Raw genomic sequence first — 19,864 nt, 5'->3', positions numbered from 1 at the left:
ATACATGAACCAAAACACAGCTTTCTTTTGGCATTCACTTTCCTGAATGTTCTGATGTAATTCTCCAGCCAAATAATGTGTGCAAGCATTAGTGAAAATAGCATATAAAAAAATCCTATAAGGGGAACTGACCCCACAAGTTTGTGAGCATTAAGCATACAAAAATATGTTGTAAGAGAAGCAGACTCTAAAACGTGGACAAATTTTCATGAGGACTTTAAAGAAATCCATAAACTCATATAGAAATGTGGACAACTGGGCTAAAGACTGGAAAAATGAGGAACAGAACTTGACAGATTTATCCATCCCTATCTGTAAGTGGCAAAAAGGGTGTGTGTGTGTGTGTATGTGTGTATGTGTGTGTATGTGTGTGTGTGTGTGTGTGGAGAGAGAGAGAGAGAGAGAGAGAGAGAGAGAGAGAGAATATGAAAGCATGCGCTGTAATTCCCCAAAGGGATCCCATATAAGTTGAACCCACAATGAGCAAACGTCCAAAACTTTTAAGTGGTATCATTAATTACAAAACAGACAGTTTAAAAGAAAAGAAAAGAAACAGAGAAAGCTTTAAAATGAACGTGACTGATGCTCTGACCTTTGGTTTTGGACATTCAGGGTCAAGCATGTGGCTCATCTGGAACGATGGAGTCCGTATGCATTTGGGGAACAGATGCCTTATGTTAACCACAGAGGTATATGGAAAGACACTCATTTATACCCAGTTCCTTTTAAAATTCTTTATTATTTGCCACCACGAAACATTAGTATGAGTGATCAACAAGCAGATCAACAACCCCATTTGACAGCCATTTGGAATCCACAGTCACTTTTTAATTATTATTTACAGACAACAAAATACAAAGCCCTATTATCCCTGTTTGTTTTGTAGCTCTTTAGACAGACAGACTGTCTGACTGACTTAACTAACAGTCATGCCAAGGCTGGGAGAGGGGGCAGAACCCTTTCTGCAAACATGGCACTTCAAACCAAAGGTAAGGAACCTATTTTTGGCCTGAGGTTGCCCTTGCCTAACCCTCCAGTGGCTGCATTCCAGTGATGGGCACAGCCAAGACAAGAGCTTGCATGGCCATTAAAACACATACCAACAGGTAAGGTAGCTGTGCACATGCATCAGAGGTCCCTACAGCCACATAAAACATAAACAAGATTTTCTCACTGCCTTCCTCTTGATCATTGTCCCGAACACTCCAGTCAGAACCAGCTGACTTCTCTCTACTGCAACAGTTAACAACGATGGATCTTCAAATAATGTCAGATGGCTTCAGCAGCTCCTTCTTCAGTGACAGCTTCAAGAACCCCTAGACTGAATCTCACACAGCCTATGTTAATTTGCATCTTCAGCTGAACAGATGCATATATGTATTTTAAGAGAAGGAAAAACACAAGGTGTTCAGATCCTTCAGTAGGATGGAATTATTCATGATTCTCTCAACAGTAGAGACAGCTTTCCACATTAAAAAACAACAACAACCTGAACTCAGCTTTCTTCAGCTTCTTCCTGTTCCTACCCAAGCAAGGACATGGATGAAAGAGAACAAAGGAATTACTAGGGGATTTGTTTCATGAGTGCTGGGGGTTATGTGAAAGGACAGTGAGGCATTCACTATGAATATGCTTTGTTGCCTAATCAGTGGAAGTTCCTCTCCTACAGAGGACCCTGATGATTTCTGCCCACACAATGTCATGCACAAGAATGGGGGCTTTTAAAAAAATGCAAGCTGTATCCTTGCAAAATACAATTATCACCACATATACACCGTATTACTAAGTAGCACTGAGTTGCTCCCCAGCGTGTGGAGATGCGTGTCACGCAAAGGAAAAAGGAGCAAGAATGGATGCAATTAACCTAATTATTGGAAGGGCTGCCCAATAAAGGACCCAAAGTCATTTACTACAGTCATCAATGACTCACCTCTATAATATGGCATGGTCTCACTTGGTGTGTGTGTGGGGGGGCACTTCCTGCCTTCCTTTATTCTGAAGGCCAGAAATTTTTGGTCTCAAATCTTCAGTGGATATTTTTTGCTTATTTACCCAGTTCAGGATACAAGGAAAATGGCACATACAAGCAAACTTACTTGTGACATATGCCTTATGTAGTTCTAGAAAGCTCACAACTTCCATTAATTTGTAGGTAATTTGTAAAGCTTCATAACTTTAATAGCAGTCATGCTTTTATCTCTTGAAAACCTTTTCTTTAAAAAGAAAAAGACAGTTTCCAGAGGCTGCTGCCTGGTTTAACCAGAAAACACAATCCTTCATATGATATAATTATCAAACAGAGAACTCCTTTTTGCAGTGTCTCTGAAATTCTATGCATTTGTCTATATCAAAGCAGTAAAGCATAGCACTGTTGAATGTTTTTGGCATTTAGACTTCAAAGTGACACATGCTGAGAGGAAAGAAAGTAACAGCAAATTGCAAAAAAGAAGAGCCAATGAGACAGCTTAGAAAATGTGCTGGGTTTAATCTACTAATAAGTTGACTAATGCAAGCACCACTAAAATAAACTTACTGGTGGACTGGACCCACTGACAAGGCTCAAAACGGAAGCCAAATGGGATTCAGCTCTTAAAAAAACTTCCCAAGATGGCTTTTTTTTTCACTTGACCAAACCTCTGTCCCCTTCACTCTCATAGGGCCCCTCGAGAATTGCAAAGAGCGCTCTACAGCCTTGAGAATCTGATCATTTTTGTCTTTAGCTAGATCACATTGCTCTGCTTCTAATATATAATGCACTCTATGGAAAGGCAACGTTACTGTATGCTTCACTGCGATTCCCTATAAGATAATAATCCAAAGGATTCCTGAAAGTATAACATAGCAATAGTTTCTTTGCCTTTTCTGCATTTGCATTATGATGCTTTCAACAGAGGGACATTGAAATACCAAACAAGTATCTACTCCGCAACAGAAGTCAGGCATCAACCTTGCGGTTCAATTAAGAAAAAAGGGCATTTAAACACATATTTTCTAAAAAGCTAGGGAGCATCTTTTGAAAACAACCTATAAAGCAATCTGGACATGTGATGCTTCATGAAAAACCACCCGTTTTATCTTATCTGATAAACTGGGGCACTTGGAAAACAGAAAGTGACATGAATGTTGCATGTTTGATATTCATCCTGCAAGCCCATTTTCACGCTAGTAAATGCAGTCACAAAGGCAGCTATCTAGTTTGTCAACTCCACACACTGACTTCTAGCATCTTGCTGGAATTACAATTGAACTGCAAACTATGGATTCGAGAGTGTTAAGGGTCGCACAAAGAAGCAAATGGCTTCTAAACTCATTCCAATGGCAACAGAGTTCATGTCAGGCTTCGGCTCCTATGTATTGTGCAAGAAAAAGCAGTGTTCCCAAATTAACTTACCATTAGCATCATCAGCTACAGGCATTTTCTCCATTACTGTATACAACAAAGTTGTTGCTCTGCAACTCGCAACTTATGTATTTCTGCCTTACCAAGTGTAGTCTTCATTACAGAACAACTTAGTTCTCAATTATATAATTCCATCACCAAGATATCTGAGTGATGTCTACAGTGCCTGTCTCCCAGTAGTGTTACAGGAGAGGGAAGTTTATATAGTTATTTAAAAATAATGCATATAGGGCTTTCTGATCCTTGGAGAGGGAGGAGCCTATTTATTTTTAAAACTGCCTTCCTCTAGCACTCCCTCATCCCCACAGCCATTTTTAAAACTGCTCAATTTGCTTTCTTTTAGCTTTTTCAAATAATCATGGGGCCCATTCCCTTCAAAAGAAGAAGGGTTTTTGTATGAGCCCCCAATTCTATCCCAGAGTGTAAAATACTGGCCATAGTTGTAATCAAAGTACAAATGGTGATCAGTGTGATGGGCGGCACCATTGATAATTTCCTTCAGTATGCCAGGAACATGATAGTCCCCGTCATGGATGGAGATTGTCCAGATATTGACGAAGACATAGAGGCCCAAATAGGTGACCTTGTGCAGGGGAAAAAGGAATGGGTAGATGTGATAAGGGACGCTCTGAAGGAAGCCATCCATGGGGTGAAAAGCATGGCTTGCAAATGGAGTTGGGATCTTCCACAGGTGATGGGGCTTGTGCAAACGCTGTGGAAGAAGAGAGAGGAATTAGAACCTTAGAATAGAAACAAGAAAGAGCCCAGAACACTTTCACTTTAATACAGCAACAGAAAGCATCACCTGTGGCAAGGAAAGACGATTCTGAGATGCCCTGGCAGAGAGGTGGAGGATTATTTGTGTGTGTGACTACTACAGGTATGTGAGAATCAAGCTAGGCTTTTATTTTATTGAAAAATAAGATGGCAAAGATCACAATTCTGCTACATGAACCCCTGGCCTGGCTACATTTAAAACCTAGTTCACAGTCTTTAAAAAGCAAAGTGTGGAGAGTTGATGGGTGGAAAGAGATACAGAAAAGGGAAATGTAACTGTCAAATTGGACCACGCTTTCCATAAGGAAGAATTAACGCATCTAAGGCTTTTTAGTTTAGAAAAAAGAGAGACAACAACTATCAAGTTATTTGGTGAAAAGAGTGAAATCCATATATTACTGAGTGTCTGAAATACTTCCTTTTGTTGGGCTACATTAATTTCTTTCTCTGTGCTATTCATGATTTATACATCTGTACTATGTCTGTCCTTTCAGTCACTATGTTCTGTCCTATGTTTGATTACACTTTAAAAGACATTTCTTTTAAAGAAAACGTTCCATTCTCTCATCATTTTTGCCACCCTTTTGGATAACTTTTCCAGCTCTACTATACTCCAATGCCTTGAGATCTAGCACCACAATAACGGTACCCCCTTAGCAGTTGGAGAAAGGTAACTCCTTGGTTTACTTTTCTTATTGCCATGCTGCACCAACCTCGGGGCCGTACCATCCTTTGCACTTGATTCTATCAACAGTGGGCTGCTGGTGCTAGTCTTTTAGTTCTCTGGCTTTTCCTGCAAGTTAAGCAAGTAGCCTCTAGGGCCAGATGCATATTCATAAGTTTCCTACCTCAAAGTATACATTTATCACACAGCTTCACACACATCTGCCTTGAATCCTATTATTAGTGGTCTACAGTAAAGCAAGTTATGTAGACACTGAACCGAGAAATTAGACTCAAACAGCACAACTCAGAAAAGCTTAAGAAGCAGCGACATGCTACCTGGCTTACCCTACTGCTGCATATGACCACATAACTGATTTGCTGCAAAGGAAACAATGCTAGAGAAGAGCACAATGGATGCAAGTGTTTCCTATCTCCAAACTGGCTGATCCTTGTAGGAACTCTAGAAAAGCCTTCATGGATCAGACTGAGGTACATCTACTCTAGCATTCTATTTGCACCAGCAGCCAGTCAGAAGCAAGGCATGAAACTGAGGGTCCTTCCCTGCCTTTTGTCTCCAGCATCTGGTAATGAGGGATATACTGCCTTGATACATGGAGAGTCCCTTCACTCCACCCTCATCTGCACATGGAATGCATCCTCCAGATTGGGTGCACTGTTCTCTAAGCATGTCTTACTATTTAGCACTTTGCCATACCTTATACAAAAGCTTATGATGGAGAAATCGATGAATCCAGTAGATACACATATCAGTAAAGAAGAGGAAAGAGAGCATGCTGAGGATAACACCAAACCAACCTAGACAAAAAAAGAAAGGCGTGAGTTTCTTTTTTAAATAGACATTTAAGAATGTTTAGAATTAAGAATTCTAAGAGTTTAAGAATGTTTAGAATGTTTAGAAAGAAGTTTCCTTACTTGAGCCTTTGGCAACGCTGAATCTCAAGCAAACAGAGCTAATTAATACATTGCAAAGGATCTGAAGGCTAAAGAGATAAAACCTGAAGAGCAACTCCAGCCGGACAGTTTACCATGGCAAGGTGCTCAAATAAGTACAAAGGTGCTTTAGAAACACATATTGACTAAGCCGAAGGCACTGCTTTAGATGTTGCTGACCTACAACAGGAGCTCAGAACGTCTGGCCTGCAGACCATTCTTTGCCTTCCAGGGGGTTCAACTTGGCCACTTCTTTGCTAAACTGTTTCCCCATGTCAATCAGACAATGTCATCTGATATCACTTGTCAATCATCTGTGGTCAACTGAATTGTTGTACCCTTGCCACAGCAACTTCGGATGCTGATTGCTCTCTCCATGGCTAAAAGGCGAGCCTAATAGATATTCTCAGACACACATAATACTTTGCCCCACTCACACATGGCTGGCTCATAACCAGCCCTGTCCTCTTGTTAAGGCTGTTGCTAAGGGCACTCTGGGAGCTTCTTTCTCCTTCACTTTCTCCAGATGAGAAGTGCCTGATACGGGATTTCACTGGAAGCCTCATTTACTTTGTAAGCAACTTTTCTCCCTACAATTTGCGCGCTCTCTCCGTGTGTGTCTCTGCCTTTTATATGGGGGCGAGTAATATGTGGGCTGAAATGCTGTTGTAAAGCTGCAGTGGAAAAACTCCCCATCCCAAAGAGGTTGCTGAGTGATCTGCCCAGGTGCCCAGAAGATGAGCTGAGTCAGAGCTGAGAAACAAACCTGAGCAATACTTCCCTTGTGTGGAGTAAGCTTATTTTCTTCTGTTCCAGATTGGAGGACACAAACTAACTGATCCAATTTATAAGAAAGGAGATTCTGACTAAACATTGGGGTGGAGGGGATTCTGATAAGTGCTGTTTCACAGTGGAACAGACTCCCTCAGAAAAGACTCTCCATCCTTGGAGGTTTCTAAGCAGAGGTTGGATGGCCATCTGTCTGGGATGTTTCAGCTGTGATTCCTGCATTGTGGTGGGTGCGCTGGACTAGATAACCCTTCTGTCTCTACAAATCCCATGAGTTCCTCCACGATAATGGCCCTCATTATTCTCCATAAAGTAGGGTTAGGTGCATTTTCTTCCATGCATGTTTAAGTGTAAGGGAAGCCCACAAAAGCTGCACATCCTGGAAGAATCCTGTTGGGGAAGGAAGCAGAGGCAGCCCACCTCACAGCACTGGCTGGAGAAGATCTCCTAATAATTATACCCTTATTACCTGCATGGCAGGTGAGCAAGATTCAGCAGTGGCATAAATATCCCATGACAGACAATGGAGATAGTTGCCCATCTGGTGCTTCAAAGTAAATAGCAGGGTGTTTTTTGCTCTCTGCGCTGAAGTGGTCAGTGTGAAGGCAAGGCTGAAATGAGGGGTGTGCAGTATAGCCTGAGACTGAGGAGGGTGTGCAATTGAAAAGCTAGCTCAGGGACTGGATGGCCATCTTTCAGATATTCTTCAGCTGCAATTCCTGCATTGCAGGGGTTGGACTAGATGGCCCTTGGGAGTCCCTTCAAATTCTACGTTCCTGTGATTCTACTGTCCTTGCCAGCATCTGTTCAAGTTGTGGAAGGAATTTGAAGGAGAGAAACAGCAGGTGGGGTTTTGCACTCTATCTTTTCCTGCTTTTGCACACTCAACCCCTTCCCTCCCCAAAACAAGGACAATGGGGAAATATCAGAGCTCAGTGGTAGGCCCCAGCGTCTCTAGGTAGTGCTGGGAGAGACACCTGCCTGAAACCCTGGAATGCTGCTGCCAGTCTGTGCACACAATACTGAGCTAGATGGACTAATGATCTGACTCCCTTTGTTTCTAGTGCTTGGGCTTTAATATGCATGTCATATGTAGCAAGGTCCCATGAGAAGAAATAAATAAGAGGCCATCCTATGTACAACAAATGGTGGCTAGAAGAAATGAGAAATAAGTTACATAAAGTGGACTCTTGAGATAAGGAAAGGACAGAGACTTTGACCCGATAAAGAGGACATGCCAAGCAGTTTCCTTACCATAAGGAGAGTCATCAATGTTATCATAGAGTTTGCTGTAGCCTCTGACTTCAGCAAAGAAGATGGCAACAGTGGGGATACTGATCCATGGCATTGATTTGAGGGTGTATTTGATTTCACGCTGCACTTGATTCTGAACACAGGAGAAGACACTTTGTATAAAATAATATCCTGTACATTTACAGCATTTTTGAAAGTTTAGCACAAATATTATCTCAGTAGTCCTTTTAAGGCAGAGGCATATTGTTATTTGCATACTGCAGGTGAGACGCTGAAGCAAAGACAGGATTGTCTAATGTCACATGACAAAATGACATTTGAAACTGAGATTTCCTAGCTTAGTTTTTGCCAGTACAGTACGCTGCTTTGAGAAGCATGCATGTTTTAAAAACGTAAGTATCTATTCTTCCGCAAAGCAGAAAGATAAACAGGTCATGTTTCTTTGTGAAAAACCTAGTTAAAAGGACTCATCTCAGACAGATGAGGTTTACTAGACCTGGTAAGGAAAGGCAAAACCTACTCCCAATCAGGTAACAATGCTTGTGGCTGAGCTAGCTGTGAGATTCCTAGGACCCGCCCCTTACTGTTGCCTGCATTCTGCTTTAGAGCAGGCATAGGCAAACTCGGCCCTCCAGATGTTTTGGGACTACAATTCCCATCATCCCCGATCACTGGTCCTGTTAGATAGGGATGATGGGAGTTGTAGTCCCAAAACATCTGGAGGGCCGAGTTTGCCTATGCCTGCTTTAGAGTTACTACCCTGGGGATCTATACTTATGGCAAAATAGCTGCAAGGCTCTGCTTGCTTCCTTTCCCCCACAAAACTACTTTAACCTCACCCAAAGAGCTTTCCTTTACTAGAAGAGATACCATATTTTTCGCCCTATAGGACGCACTTTTCCCCCTCCAAAAATGAAGGGGAAATGTGTGTGTGTCCTATGGGGCGAATGCAGGCTTCAGGACTTCCCGCCGGGTTCCCTAGGCTTACGGATAGCAGGCTGCTCTGGGGGCTGGGGTGCGGAGAAGCTCGGGCTTCCCCCGCGCCAGCCCCGTGCCTGGGGGGAAAATAATTTTTTTTCTTTATTCCCCCCCCCCAAAAAAAAACCTAGGTGCGCCCTATGGGGCAAAAAATATGGTAAATCCCAAGGTTCAAACCTCAGTATCTCTTAATTAAGGAGGATAGCACATATCAAAGCAAGTGAAAGACACCTGCAAGAGATTTAGAGAGCTGCTGCCAGTCAGACAGAAACTTGTTAGGCTAGATCAGAGTTACATAATCCAGATGTTGCTGTAAACAATTCCAATTGCTGCTGGCTACTGGGAATGTTGACTGGGTGTTGAAATCTGACATCTGTGAAGCCCTAAATTAGGTACTAGATATACCAATAATCTTACTTGGAGTACGACGAGTACTTCATTTGTTCATACTCCAGTAATCCAGATTACTTTACATAAGCACTAGAGTCACCACCGCAATCATAAACAAGCAGGTTCAGAAAGAATAGGTGGAAAAGTCACCCTTATAGCTCTTTAAGCTCTATGAACTGAAAAGGCCACCTCACTACATTCCAGGACCCAATGAACATTTCCACAAAATAGTTGGAGAGTAACAACCTTAAGCAGCATTATTAGGCCTAGAAATGCTTAGAGAAGAAAATGCTTTCACTGAAATTGCAAATCACACTGAAAACACCCATAGTTTAAATCTAAACTGTTTGCATTTCAAAATGTTAGTGTTACAAGGATGTTCCAAAATGACCATATTGGTTTAAACGTGACTGCATTTACTAGGGTGAAAACAAACAAACAAAAGCACCACACCATAGCTGTCAACTTACAGATTTGAAAATAAGGGACCAACAGCCAAAATAAGGGACGTGCAGCCTCACCTGTTCCAGGCACTCGTCTTCCTGTCCTCCTGCAGTCTGGTCAAACTCATGCTGGTAGCTTCAAGAACACTGTCCAACCAACTTTGTAACCAGAAGTTCAACTGAATAGAATCTGAATCACATGCACCACAAGGCCTATGCAGTCTCAACTTAAGATGGCTCCCCGGCCTGGCTTTGCACTGCAAAGTTTGCAGCAGCACGTGCAACAAAATGGCATCCAGCATTCAAAAAACCCCTCAGCTTGCATTAACTAGCCACACACAAGGCATGCAAGCTCCACCCCCCAGTCGTTCTTAGACTTATTAGGTGAGCAACACAATTGGAGCCTCCCTCCTCCCTGGCCGGCAGGGAGGGAGGGAGAGGAGCTGCTTCCTTTGAAATTTAAGGGACATCATTTAAGGGACATCCATCAATAAGGGACAGCAGCGGGACATGGTGCTGGAATAAGGGACTGCCCCTTCAAATAAGGGACACTTGACAGCTATGCACCACACACAACAGAGGTCTGTCTGTGTACAGACATTCCAGAAAGGTACATACAAGACTCTCTGAAGCCTAGCCATAGACCACTGAAGAACTTAGAAAAGGGAAGAGCTGTGACACAGTGACTCACCTCCAAATACTGAGGATGTTTCTTTAGAGAGTGATCAAATATGAAGTAGTAGCTGAAACTGCCAATCAGCAAATAAAGGACAAGAGCACCCACATTTGTTATGACAATAAGGCTAATAAACTGTCGAAAAGGGTTATCTTCTGGCCATGCTGCTGGATAAACATAAGGCGTCAAAACAGAGTCATCTGCATATGCCAGGACAAGATCCATTGTTGTACCTGCATAAAATTGCCATGAATTAATGGAAGGGGATACATCAAACCTCAGTGAAGACACAAGAATAGTAACCTTGACAGGTAAGCTGTTCTAAAAATAGGCTACAATGCTGTGCAAATGAGTTCCCAAATGTTTAGTGAACTAACAATATACAAATAATCTAACAGAATGCCAGCATGGCTAATGAGCAGAGTCAATGAAGCAAAAAAGCTTTACTTTAAAAGTCTTGTTCAAATAAAAATAATAAAGAACACATAATGTGGCAAAACAAGCATTAGTTAATGGCTGATACAAGCGGGAGAAAATTTGAAGAGCTTATTGGTAAGACAAACTTTTACATAGTTTTTAGATACATCGGAAGTAGGAAACCACACGGAGACATGGAAAAAAAGAGGCTAGAAAAGCTGTACTAATTCCTCATTTTGGCCTTCACTCTGGAAGGTATCCTACCAACTTTCGGCACTCTTAATAAACTATAGCTCCCATAATTATTTGGGGGAAAAGACAGCTATGACTGTTTGAAGCAGGATTCCTCAAACTCAGCCCTCCATGTTTTTGGCCTACAACTCCCATGATCCCTAGCTAGCAGGACCACTGATCAGGGATGATAGGAACTCTAGTCTCAAAACATCTGGAAGGCTGAATTTGAGGACACCTGGGAAATGACTTTATATTGCGATGCCCGTGTGGTGCAGTGGTTAGCGTCAGACTAGGATCTGAAATCACCCATGAGACATCTGAAGGCAGCCCTGTTTAGGGAAGTTTTTAATGACTGATGTTTTAATGTATTTTTAATCTTTTGTTGGAAGCCATCCAGAGTGGCTGGGAAAACCCAGCCAGATGGGTGGTGTATGAATGAATTATTATTATTATTATTATTATTATTATTATTATTATTATTATCAGGAGAGACGTTGGACCAGCCACACACTCTCAGCCTAACTAACCCCACAGGGCTGTTGCGAGGAGAAAATGGGGGGAAACATACATGCCACCTTGAGCTTCTCGGAGAAAAAGGTGGGATATATATGGAACAAATAACTAAAGCATGTTTTAAATGTATGGCCTGAATAAGAGGCAGTTTTGAGGACAAGCTACAGAACCTGCCAAGTTGTTCCTGCTGCTTCAAAAAGAGCTCCTACAATTAAAAAGCCACCATGACGCCCAAGCAGATTGAATTTTAAGCCCCGCAAGTAGTTGCATCCTACTTACCCAAAAGGGGCTTGCGCACAGGAGGAGGACCAGAAGGTGGACTAGTGGGGGGCTACACCCCGTTGCATTCTGGGAACCGCGCCCCCCCTCGCTCGCTCGCCCTGCTTTTGTCCTTCGAGCCGAGGGAGGCCCCTCGCCCTCCACAGGTGTTTCCTCTGCCTGCCTGCCTGCCTGCCTGCCTGATCCTGCGCCGCCTCCTTCCTCTTACTCCGCCAAAAGCGCCGCGCAGGTCGAAATCCAACGCTCTCGCGACGTGACGTGTGAGCAGGTAAGCGGTGGGCGTGGCCGTTGCGGATAGCGGCCCAATGGCTGAGGAGGGAAAGAAGGGGCGGGCAAAGAGAAGGCATCGCTAGCCTGATGGTACGACAGCGCCCCTGGCCAGGAGTCGCGCGACGCTGGCCTGTTATGTGACGACACCCGCGCGTGGCTCAAAGTACGGCGTCGGATTGGACGCATCTCCAGAGAGGGGCGGGGCAGTTGGAGGAAAGGAGGAGGTCGCGAGCGAATGAGCAGGCCGGGCGTCGAAAGGGGGCGGGGCTAGGCGTGTCGCGCGGTTTTGTTTTCCCGTTCCTGAGGTAAAAAAGTACCCCGTCAGAAGCTTCTCAAGGGGAGGATGGAGCTCTGAGGGAAAGTTGGCCTAGTTTTTTTTTTACCTCAGGTGTGTCAGCCTCAGCTGCAGGTTGACGTGACCAGCGTTCAGTAATGAAGGGCGCGCACCCCCACCCACCTATATTTATCTCACTTCATAAAAATTATTCACCACGTGATGGTTAAAAAAACTCTCTGAAATATACTCAGAGTCGCAAAGTGATTTCATGCTCTTTATTCAGCTCATAGTGGAGAGGAGGAATGAATGCAAGTCCCCTCAAAGTATCTGCTTTATATACATTATTTACACAATGGGCTGCACATGATTGGCTAATTCTGGAATTCTACTGTAAGCCAATCAGGTTGTGGATTCACATATATCTGGAGCATGATTGGGTGGTTCCTGCCAACCAATCATACTGCTGCATTGTTCTAGGACCAATCAGACTGCTGCATTCTGAATCCTATTGTTCTAGGACCAATCAGACTGCTGCAATTTGGATCCTATTGTTCTAGGACCAATCAGACTGCTGCAGTTTGGATCCTATTCAACTCAGTACATAACACCCTCAAAAGCGTTTTTGTTTTTTTTAAAAAGAGAAAACTATATATAGTGGTCTTCAACTGGTTGAGATCCACCTCTGACTGCCCACTTTCACATAGTCACTATAGATTTATGATGGAATAGTTTATTGTTTCAATATTAATGGTCATAATATCAACCACAGGGGAAAAAATTATATAGAACCTATATATATATTAAAATATACCAAAAGTAATAATAATAACAGTACTCAAAAATGTTAACATACAAATGGTTAAAGGAAACTAATATATTAAAGTCATCCCATTAAATACTTGCAGTTCACCATATTTACCTCAATAAAATTTCTCAGCTTTTGGGCAGCCGCTGCAAATCTCGCAGCTGTCCCAAATTAAACAACAGATAAGTGATGTTCACTTGATCACCATCTGGTATCATGCTTAACAAATTCAGAATAAACTGTCCTCTGTTTAGAATGAAAAGAGCAGTAAAATAAATACAGTAATGATAAAAGATCTGCTGCTTGAGCCACACATATGGTATAAGACTGGCTGTGTATGTACTATGCTTTTGTTTTTTAAAAAAATCTTACTATTTTTTCACAAAGAAAAAAAGCGTTACAAATTTTTACATAAACCATAAGTTACTTTATCAATTGACTTCCCATCCTCCCCTTTCATGGTTTCTGTATTTAGCCTCAAATGCTGTGTATTTTGCCTATACTATTCAATACATTCAATTTAACCTATTTATCTTAATAATTCACACTGTTGCTCATATTTCAAATGGGTGGGGTATAAATAAATAAATAAATAAATAAATATATTATTATTATTACTATTATTATTTCTGTGCAAGGGAGGAGGATGGGGCAGAAACTTAGAAGCTCTCTTTGCCTCCAAAGCAACCCCATCAAGTCCAGGGATCAAGACTTCGATGATATGCACACCTATCTGGAAGGCAATCCTATCCTATTCTGAATAAAACCTTTTCAGGATTGCATTGCATTGCAATCTTTCCTAACTATGGCCACACACAGATTGACCCCACAGGAATGGGAAGAGATTCCTTCCAGACTTTTGGCATGATGCTGTTGCCCTAGTTAGTAGCACCGACACTTCCTCACTTGGAGCCAGGTGTCCTATGAGAGAAGGGCATCAGCATGAAACTTTTGAAGTTTGCTGGGTCCTATAATAAAATCCTGTGTCTCCTGCTTAGTTCTCTGAGAGAGCTGGTGTGCCCAGGAGAAAGCGGGTGTGTAGAGCAGCAATGGAGAACCTGTTGTCCCTTCAGATGTTACTGGACTACAGTGCCTGTGAGTCCCAGTCACTCAGCCAGCATAGCTAATGATCAGGAATGATTGGAGCTGTAGTGGCAGAGTTTCCCTGCCAGTGCTGTAGAGCAACCCCATAGATTGTGATCAAGGGAGAAAGAGAGGCTGTATTTATCTAGGACCTTTTTATTTTTATTATTTCAGAGGGTTCCCTGTAGAAGCTGTAGCCTATTTCAATAAATTTATGCAAAATGAGAAGATACAATCCTATGCCCTTATATGCATTTAATTGCTTCTTCTGGAGTTGCTGCTCTTGCCGTGATGCATTCTTTGTTGTTCTGGCTGAGGCTGTTGCAACCGCTGCACTTGTCTGTGTGCAAAGATCACCAGTGTTGAAGCAATGATTCATCAACGTCGTTGGACTGGTCATGTTGTGCGGATGCCTGATGATCGTCTTCCAAAGCAACTACTCTATTCTGAACTTAAAAATGGAAAGTGTAATGCTGGTGGTCAACAAAAGAGGTTTAAAGACTGTCTCAAGGCAAATCTTAAACACTGTATAAACTCTGACAACTGGGCAACACTGGCCTGCGAGCGCTCCAGCTGGAGAACAGCCTTTACCAAAGGTGTCATGGGCTTTGAAGACACTCGAACTAAGGACACAAGGGAGAAACATGCTAAGAGGAAGGCACGCTTGGCAAATCCACACCGTCATCAACTCCCGCCTGGAAACCAATGTCCCCACTGTGGAAGGATGTGTGGATCCAGAATTGGCCTCCACAGTCACTTATGGACTCATTGTTAAAACCATGTTTATGGAAGACAATCTTACTCAGCTACGAGTGATCGTCAAAGAAGAGAAGAAAACACACTCCCCCCCTCATTTTATCCCATTTTGGGGAGAGGAATGGGTCTTTCAGTTTTTACTACTTCTGCATACTTTGGAGGTGCACAGTGCACAGCACGCACACACATACAAACACTGGGGTGTATGGGGGGGGGGCCAAAGTTGTTCAGTTTGTTTGTCTTTTTTGCCCAAAGTTGATGATCTTTTTGGGCAAAATTGCAAAATAATAATAACAACAATCCGTTTTTGAGCTATTTTTGTGGGAAATTGGCAAAAACAGCACTTTTTTTTCTTTTTCTGATTTCCGCCCGGACACTGCAGCCAACTGCAGTATTCCAAATATATCTGCAAAATCCCGGACATATGGCAACCCTAACAAACAGATAAAATAAGAATGTGGCAAAGAGAGAAAGCTGCTGAAGAGTGAGCAGGCACATAGAAAAAGGAAGAGGATGAAAGAAAGAAAAAAGCAACAGTGCTTCCCTGGGGAATTTATAGCAACATTTTGCTCTGCTTATTCACATTTATTTGTGTACATGAATGTAACAGATATTGGGCCTCCTTGTGAAGAAAGCGATTCTGGTGCAATTCTCACAATTTGGCAAATTTGGACTAAAAAGCTAGTCTGTTGCAATATTTACACTAAATGAAACCTTTCTTATTAAGTATAAAAGGAAATGCTTTGTATTTATTCTACAAAAGTTCTGCTGTACTACACTTTTGAGGCACCAGAATAATTCTGCTGTATGTTACTTCCTTGTTCTAATGAGCCAAAGTGTTCCAAGCACGATGCCCCTTAAATGACATAACGATAATTGCTGAGGCTGTTGACGCAGCAAAATGTTGCCCATCTGTTATTCCCCATGACATCTAAAGCAATATCACTAAATAGCACAAAAACAGAGTCCGTGCTCTGTTTAGATAAGAAGTTAGGTCTGAATTGTGCCAGGCAAGCCTGTGCATGTTGATTCAGAAGATAGTGCCAGTGATTGCAATGGGGCTTACATCCAGGTAAAACTGCATAGATCTACAGCGTTAATTGCCTTCTAGATTGTAGATAAGAAAAGAATTAATTCATCCCCCAGTTAAGAAATCATTGTACTGCATGTGCTTCGTGAATGCAAGGAGGCATACCCTGGAACAGTGACTCATGCAAAGTCTCAGAGTTTGCCAGCTTCAGAGCTAGATTTTTTTAAAAAAAAAATTGTAGAGACAGAACAGGTAATCTCTGAAGATGGGTATGTTGGGCTCTCAAGAACCTTTACTTACTTATTTCCTGTAGGGTGCTTGCAATTCACGTGGCACACTAGAATGCCCGAGTGCATAACTTTGACTTACTTTATTCGGGAAATGTTTTGTACCCTCTGATGAAAATAGGGACGTCTCATTCCATAATGATAATTTTACTATTTATACCCCATATACCTTCCTGAGTTGCCCGAGTCACTCTGGGCAACTTCTAACATATATAAAAACATAATAAGACATTAAACATTAAAAAAAAAAACACCTTCCCTATACAGGATTGCCTTCAGATGGCTTGGGGGTCAGATAACTCCATACCCTCCAACATTTATCCAATGAAAATAGGACATCCTAAGGAAAAGTGGGACATTCTGGGATCAAATCAGAAACCAGGACAGCTTCTCTAAATCAGGGATGTCCATGGAAAATAGAGGTGTTTCGAGGGCCTGATGTTTTAAGATCTCTATTAATGATACTGCCATTTCCCCAACCATACTGAAGCTGCAATCACATTTGCATTTGCAGTTGAATTCACTTCTAAGCAGACCTGCAAAGGATTGCATCATAAATGTTTACAGTTGTTAGATACTAGTCTGGCAGCTTGCTCAAAGACATACCCACCAAATGTGTCTAATTACAATTCCAGTTTAGTTTAGTTACAGATAGGTAGCCGTGTTGGTCTGCCATGGTCAAAACAAAATAAAAAAATAAAAAAATTCCTTCCAGTAGCACCTTAAAGACCAACTGACTCTCAGTTGGTCTTTAAGGTGCTACTGGAAGGAATTTTTTTATTTTTTTATTTTGTTTTGACCATGGCAGACCAACACGGCTACCTATCTGTACTCAGTTGGTCTTTAAGGTGCTACTGGAAGGAATTTTTTTATTTTTTTATTTTGTTTTGACCATGGCAGACCAACACGGCTACCTATCTGTACTCAGTTGGTCTTTAAGGTGCTACTGGAAGGAATTTTTTTATTTTTTTATTTAGTTTAGTTTAGGTTCAGTGACACAAAACTAGGTAAATTTTAGTTAAGAGATGCCCTACGAGCAAGATATTCTAATGATTGTGTTTTGCATAACTTGTAAATTCACATCCAGACTAGTCTGTGTCTGTTGCCTCTATTTTATATAATTGTTGTATTAAGGTAACCAGCTAGCAGGATCAACTAAATTTTGCAGCTTGTGACCCACAATTATGGATCCCCAATGAGTCACACCTGTCTTGGTTCCCAGAGCCCAAATGTGTGGTGCATGAACGGTTTACTGAATTGCTCATGTTCACCTTTCCTCAGTTCATAATATGGATCCTGTTAAAAAATAATTGCTAGCCAGAGCTATAGGGTAACAGTATATCTGAAGATATGTAAACAACCCTCAAAATTGTTCCTCCTATTCACTTACTTGTTTATGAATGCATTTTTTAAAAATACTGGTGCATTATTTTAGGGACAGGAAATGGCAAAGAGTAACAGAGGAGTTGGGACTGCCCAGTAACCTCAAAGCTAGTAATAGCTTCCATCCTGTGGCCGTAATTTGACAGTCTGACACAGATTTCTGAGGTGCTGAGCTGTAACTATTGCAAAACACACAGCCTAGCAACACAGGTAAGTACAAACACCACTGCACATTTCGCCCATACAAAAGAATACATAGAGAACTATGCTTCCTGCTTTCTCACTGTTCAGAGCTTAAATCAAGTTTTGCTCTCTGGATACTTTCTAGGAACCCAGAACCCAAATTCCCTGTTTCTGGGGAGATGATGAGTTTGCTTTCAGATGTGCTAATCTGTTAATCCTCATGGAAATGCTCATGGAAGACTTCACAACTTTTCTCAAGGTATAGTGTTTTAAGACTGGTGCTTTAGTTTGCAACTGCAGTGCTTTTTTATTATTATTGATTACATATTTTTAAACTTGCATGTGAACTGCTCTGAAAGGAATTTGCCCTGAAAGGCATCTTAGAAATGCTGAAAATAAACCAAAATAATAGCCAGCAGTCCACCTCTCTTAGTGTCTTCTCACTGTATCCTACCTAACACACACACACCAAAAAGGTGATGTGCAGAATCCATAGGGGAGTTCTCCCAGAATACAGTTAGTTTTAATTATTTCTGTGGCACATTTGTAGGAAGCATTTGCAGTGGCTTGTGCCCATGATTTCTGGAAAGCGGTGATGAATTACAACTGGCTTTGAAGGACTTGTAAAATGGTTGATACAGGTTCATGAATGAGGATAGGTTTATAAAGATGATGATGATATTTTTGGCAATGGAAGGGTTAACCCACTGGCACCTGGATGCATTCTGTATATCTTCCTGGAAGGATCCTTCATGGTAAGTGACCAGGGCTGGATTTAGGTTTGATGAGGCCCTAAGCTACTGAAGGTAATGGGGCCCTTTATATATCTAGCTGTCCTTTGTCAACAAATCGTTGCTGTTTTTTGTGTTGAATATATGCTATATGGTAATTTATGGACCTAATAGGTATCTAAAACCATTTCCACATAACAAAATATGTATTTATCAAAGTACAGTGGTGCCTCGCAAGACGAAATTAATTCGTTCCGCGAGTTGCTTCGTCTTGCGATATTTTCGTCTTGCGGAGCGCAGATTCCCCGGGTATTAACGGTTTTACGAAAAAGGAAGCAAACCCGCAAGACGTTTTCATCTTGCGAAGCAAGCCCATAGGGAAATTCGTCTTGCGAAGCACCTCGAAAAACGGAAAACTCTTTTGTCTAGCGAGTTTTTCGTCTTGCGAGGCATTCGTCTTGCGGGGCACCACTGTAATTGTTGAACTGAAATACAATTAAGAGGAAGTATATTATAGTGAAATACAATTAAGAAGAAGTATATTAAGAGTGAAATAATTCCTAAGTTCTAACTTAAAATGATTTTTTCTTCATAACAAACTTAATAATGCAAACACATTGGCATTTGGCAATATCAAAAGTTCCTTTAGAAATACAATTTACAAAGACTCATAATTTTTGGGTGCCCCCCCCCAAATCTGGCACTGTAAGTGACCAATGTTCCTCTGTATCACACAGATTCAGAGACTTCACCCTTTGAAATTCACTTACAGAAAACCTTCAAAAGGTGAACATGAAAAATCCGAGTAAGTAATAAAATACTTTCCCTTTGCATTGAAAGTTATTGAATTGCTTTTCCACAACAAATTCTGAATGTTTTTGCATGTTGAATATTGCTTTGATATGATCAGACTAGGATTTCTTATAAAATGACTTTTCCCCCATCTGAAATGAATTGTTTTGCATAAATAAAGGTAAAGGTAAAGGGACCCCTGACCATTAGGTCCAGTCATGGCCGACTCTGGGGTTGCGGCGCTCATCTCGCTTTATTGGCCGAGGGATCCGGCGTACAGCTTCCGGGTCATGTGGCCAGCCTGACTAAGCCGCTTCTGGCGAAGCAGAGGAGCACACAGAAACACTGTTTACCTTCCCGCCGGAGCGGTACCTATTTATCTACTTGCACTATGACGTGCTTTCGAACTGCTAGGTTGGCAGGAGCAGGGACTGAGCAACGGGAGCTCACTCCGTCATGTGGATTCGAACCACCAACCTTCTGATCAGCAAGTCCTAGGC

At 41.8% G+C, this 19,864-nt stretch overlaps 2 protein-coding genes across 4 annotated transcripts in view; one reads left to right on the top strand and one right to left on the bottom strand.

Annotated features, from left to right (window-relative positions):
• Nucleotides 1-719: 719 nt before the first annotated feature.
• Nucleotides 720-11,936, bottom strand: SC5D (sterol-C5-desaturase). Its single transcript, XM_081843187.1, has 5 exons — nt 11,768-11,936; nt 10,340-10,557; nt 7,838-7,970; nt 5,559-5,659; nt 720-4,112 (listed from the first exon to the last, which is right to left on the bottom strand). Exons 2-5 carry the CDS (start codon nt 10,547-10,549, stop codon nt 3,660-3,662), a joined length of 897 nt encoding a protein of 298 aa, XP_081699313.1. The 5' UTR covers nt 10,550-10,557; nt 11,768-11,936; the 3' UTR covers nt 720-3,659.
• A 156-nt stretch (nt 11,937-12,092) lies between these two features.
• The window catches only part of LOC309331123 (uncharacterized protein), a 43,874-nt gene continuing 36,102 nt past the window's right edge, over nt 12,093-19,864 (top strand). For all 3 annotated transcript variants that reach the window (XM_081843182.1, XM_081843183.1, XM_081843181.1), the window contains exons 1-4: nt 12,093-12,200; nt 17,711-17,868; nt 17,987-18,100; nt 19,310-19,377. In XM_081843182.1, the coding sequence (XP_081699308.1) occupies nt 18,062-18,100; nt 19,310-19,377 (107 nt within the window). In that variant the 5' untranslated portion in view covers nt 12,093-12,200; nt 17,711-17,868; nt 17,987-18,061. The remainder of the gene's footprint in view (nt 12,201-17,710; nt 17,869-17,986; nt 18,101-19,309; nt 19,378-19,864) is intronic.

Source organism: Podarcis erhardii (assembly GCF_964252035.2).
Source record: "Podarcis erhardii genome assembly, chromosome: 16".
Taxonomy (NCBI): domain Eukaryota; kingdom Metazoa; phylum Chordata; class Lepidosauria; order Squamata; family Lacertidae; genus Podarcis; species Podarcis erhardii.
Note: the sequence above shows the minus strand (reverse complement) of the source record. Positions and strands in the feature narration are given on the sequence as shown.

Excerpts from the sequence above, each read along its gene's own strand:
- SC5D (XM_081843187.1), bottom strand. The coding sequence starts at position 10,549 with ATGGATCTTGTCCTGGCATATGCAGATGACTCTGTTTTGACGCCTTAT. Across the intron at positions 7,971-10,339 it reads AACATCCTCAGTATTTGGAG|AATCAAGTGCAGCGTGAAAT; the intron begins GTGAGTCACTGT and ends TCCTGTGTTCAG. Across the intron at positions 4,113-5,558 it reads ATCATAAGCTTTTGTATAAG|CGTTTGCACAAGCCCCATCA; the intron begins GTATGGCAAAGT and ends CTTCTTCCACAG.